This window comes from Rhea pennata, unplaced genomic scaffold (assembly GCF_028389875.1).
Source record: "Rhea pennata isolate bPtePen1 unplaced genomic scaffold, bPtePen1.pri scaffold_163, whole genome shotgun sequence".
NCBI classification, from domain to species: Eukaryota; Metazoa; Chordata; class Aves; order Rheiformes; family Rheidae; genus Rhea; species Rhea pennata.
This window is the reverse complement of record NW_026907635.1, coordinates 50263-53599: the sequence shown is the minus strand read 5'-3', so window position 1 is coordinate 53599 and position 3337 is coordinate 50263. Positions and strand designations below refer to the sequence as shown.

Sequence of the window (3337 nt, the reverse complement as noted above, 5' to 3'; positions counted from 1 at the left end):
GGGGCCCAGGCGTCCGGGCCGCTCTCACCTCCAGCTCCTTTTTCTTAGGGAAGAAAACGTTCTGCGCAGCTGCAGGCAGGGCTCGTCTGGGGGGAGGCGGGTCAGGCGGGGGCCCCGGCGTCCGGGGGGGCCCGGCGCCCGAGGTGACCCCGGTGTCCGAGGTGACCCCCAGCACCCGAGGTGACCCCTGCGCCCGAGGTGACCCCGGCGCCCGAGGTGACCCCGGCGCTCGAGGGGCCCCGGCGCCCGAGGGGCCCCGGCGCCCGAGGTGACCCCTGCGCCCGAGGTGACCCCGGCGCTCGAGGGGCCCCGGCGCTCGAGGTGACCCCAGCGCCCGAGGTGGACCCCGGCGCCCGAGGTGACCCCGGCGCCCGAGGTGACCCCCGGCGCCCGAGGTGACCCCGGCGTCTGAGGTGACCCCCGGTGCCCGAGGTGACCCCCGGCACCTGAGGGGCCCCAGCGCCCGAGGTGACCCCCGGCGCCCGAGGTGACCCCCGGCGCCCGAGGTGACCCCTGCGCCCGAGGGGCCCCGGCGCCCGAGGGGCCCCGGCGCCCGAGGTGACCCCAGCGCCCGAGGTGACCCCGGCGTCCGAGGTGACCCCTGCGCCCGAGGTGACCCCGGCGCTCGAGGGGCCCGGCGCCCGAGGTGACCCCGGCGCCCGAGGTGACCCCTGCGCCCGAGGTGACCCGGCGCTCGAGGGGCCCCGGCGCCCGAGTGAGCCCCGGTGCCCGAGGTGACCCCAGCGCCCGAGGGGCCCCGGCGCCCGCTCACCGTGGGCGATGGCGCTGTCGGAGGCGTCGCTGAAGCGCAGCAGCAGCTCCGGCCCACTGCCGGCACAGGCGCAGCGGCTGGTGCTTGGGCTTGAGCTGCACCTCTGCGGGCCGGCGTCAGCGGGGGGGCCCAGGCGTCCGGGCCCCTCCCCGCCCCCGCCCGCCCGCCCGCCGAGGGCCCAGGCGTCCGGGACGGACCCCCCGACCCGCACCGAGGGCCCAGGCGTCCGGGACGGACCCCAAACTCCACCGAGGGCCCAGGCGTCCGGGACGGACCCTCCGCCCCCCACTGAGGGCCCAGGCGTCCGGGACGGACCCCAACTCCCACCGAGGGCCCAGGCGTCCAGGACGGACCCTCCGCCCCCAATGAGGGCCCAGGCGTCCGGGACGGACCCCAGCTCGCACCGAGGGCCCAGGCGTCCAGGACGGACCCTCCGCCCCCCACTGAGGGCCCAGGCGTCCGGGACGGACCCCCCCGACCCGCACCGAGGGCCCAGGCGTCCGGGACGGACCCTCCGCCCCCCACTGAGGGCCCAGGTGTCCGGACGGACCCCAACTCCCACCGAGGGCCCAGGCGTCCAGGACGGACCCCAATCCCCTGTGGGGGGGGCCCCCCACAGCCCCTCGTGGGGGGGTTCCCCACACCCGGGGCCCTCCGCAGCCCCCCGTGGGGGGGTCCCCACACCCGGGACGAACCCCCAGCCCCCCACGGGTGGGTCCCCCACGCCCAACGCCCCCCCGCAGCCCCGTGTGGGGAGGGTCCCCGCGCCCGCAGCCCCCCCAGCCCCCCATGGGAGGGTCCCCACACCCGGGACGAACCCCCAGCCCCCCCACGGGTGGGTCCCCCACGCCCAAGGCCCCCCCGCAGCCCCGTGTGGGGAGGGTCCCCGCGCCCGCAGCCCCCTGAGGGGGTCCCCATGCCCGCAGCCCCCCCAGCCCCATGTGGGGAGGGTCCCCGCGCCCGCAGCCCCCCGCGGGGGGTCCCCACGCCCAGTGTCCCCCCCAGCCCCGTGTGGGAGGGTCCCCGCGCCCGCAGCCCCCCGCGGGGGGTCCCCCCGCGCCCCCCCCCCCCCCCGCGGGCACTCACCGAGCAGGGGCGAGGCGAGCCAGAGCGCGAGGGCGGCGGCGGCGGCGGGCGGCAGGCGCAGGGCGCGGCGCAGGCGCCCAGCAGCTCGGCCGCCGTCGCGCCCGGCGCCCGCTCCAGCGCCAGCGGCACTGCCGCGCCGTCCGCCAGGAACACGAGCACCCCGGCGCCCGCGGCGGCACCCGCTCCCGCGCCCGCGCCTGCGCCCGCGCCGCCCCGTCAGCGCCCGCCGCACCGCGGGGCACGGCCCGGCCCTGCCCCCGTCTGCCCCCCGGGGACCCGGGTGTGTCCCCTCCCCCCCCCCCCCCACTCCGCCCCCCTCACACGGGCCCAGGCGTCCCCGGCCCCCCCGAGGGGCCCATCCTGCCCCCCCCCAACCAAGGGGCCCAGGAGTCCCGGCCTCCCACCCCCCCCCCCCCGCGAGCAACTCAGGCATCTCCCCTCCTCCATGGGCCCAGGCGTCCCGGCCCCCCCCCCTCCAAGGGGCCCCGATGTCCCAGACCCCCCATGGGCCCATCCCGCCCCCTCCCCCATGGGCCCAGGCGTCCTGGATCCCCCCCTGAGGGGCCCCGATGTCCCAGACCCCCCATGGGACCATCCCACCCCCTCCCTCATGGGCCCAGGCGTCCTGGATCCCCCCCCGAGGGGCCCCGGTGTCCCAGACCCCCCATGGGACCATCCCGCCCCCTCCCTCATGGGCCCAGGCGTCCTGGATCCCCCCCCGAGGGGCCCCGGTGTCCCAGACCCCCCATGGGACCATCCCGCCCCCTCCCTCATGGGCCCAGGCATCCCGCCCCCCCCCACAGGGGCCCAGGCGTCCTGGATCCCCCCCCGAGGGGCCCAGGCGTCCCAGACCCCCCTCCCGCATGGGCCCAGGCGTCCTGGATCCCCCCCTGAGGGGCCCCGGTGTCCCAGACCCCCCATGGGCCCATCCCGCCCCCTCCCTCATGGGCCCAGGCGTCCTGGATCCCCCCCCCGAGGGGCCCAGGCATCCCGCCCCCTCCCCCATGGGCCCAGGCGTCCGGGGCACCCTCCTCCATGGGCCCAGGCGTCCCGGCCCCCCCCCCCGGCCCCTCACCGCTCCCGGCGCCGTCGGGGGGCGCGGGCGGCCCCTCCCCCTCCATGCGCGGGGCCGGGGGTCACGTCCGGGTCACGCCCGGGGTCACGGCGGGGTCAGCGCGGGGCTCCGCTCCCTGCCGCCGCCGCCGCCGCGCCGGAAGCGCCGTCGGAGAGGGGCGGGGCCGCGCGTGACCACGCCCTCCTCCCGCCACGGCCACGCCCCCTTCCGTCGTGGCCACGCCCCCGCCCCATGGCCATAGCGCCCTACCCCCATGGACACGCCCCCTCCGCGGACTCGCCCCTCCCTCCATGGCAACGCCCTATCCTGGCCACGCCCCCTGCCCCCCGTAGCCACGCCCCTCCATGGCCGCTCCTCCCTCCCTGCGGCATGACGTCACCTCGCCACGCCCCGCCCCGGAGTCA

At 80.4% G+C, this 3337-nt stretch overlaps 1 protein-coding gene across 1 annotated transcript; it reads right to left on the bottom strand.

Annotated features, from left to right (window-relative positions):
* Positions 1-6: 6 nt before the first annotated feature.
* LOC134154221 (FERM domain-containing protein 8-like) lies at positions 7-3109 on the bottom strand. Its single transcript, XM_062600938.1, has 4 exons — positions 2934-3109; positions 1859-2055; positions 773-875; positions 7-86 (listed from the first exon to the last, which is right to left on the bottom strand). The coding sequence occupies exons 1-4, from the start codon at positions 2977-2979 to the stop codon at positions 25-27; spliced, it is 408 nt and encodes a 135-aa protein (XP_062456922.1). The 5' UTR covers positions 2980-3109; the 3' UTR covers positions 7-24.
* Positions 3110-3337: the final 228 nt, after the last annotated feature.

Coding starts and splice junctions, on each gene's coding strand:
- LOC134154221 (XM_062600938.1), bottom strand. CDS start 2,979: ATGGAGGGGGAGGGGCCGCCCGCGCCCCCCGACGGCGCCGGGAGCG. Junction 2,056..2,933: donor CCCCGACGGCGCCGGGAGCG/GTGAGGGGCCGG, acceptor GCGCGGGCGCAG/GCGCGGGCGCGGGAGCGGGT. Junction 876..1,858: donor GCTCGCCTCGCCCCTGCTCG/GTGAGTGCCCGC, acceptor GCCGGCCCGCAG/AGGTGCAGCTCAAGCCCAAG.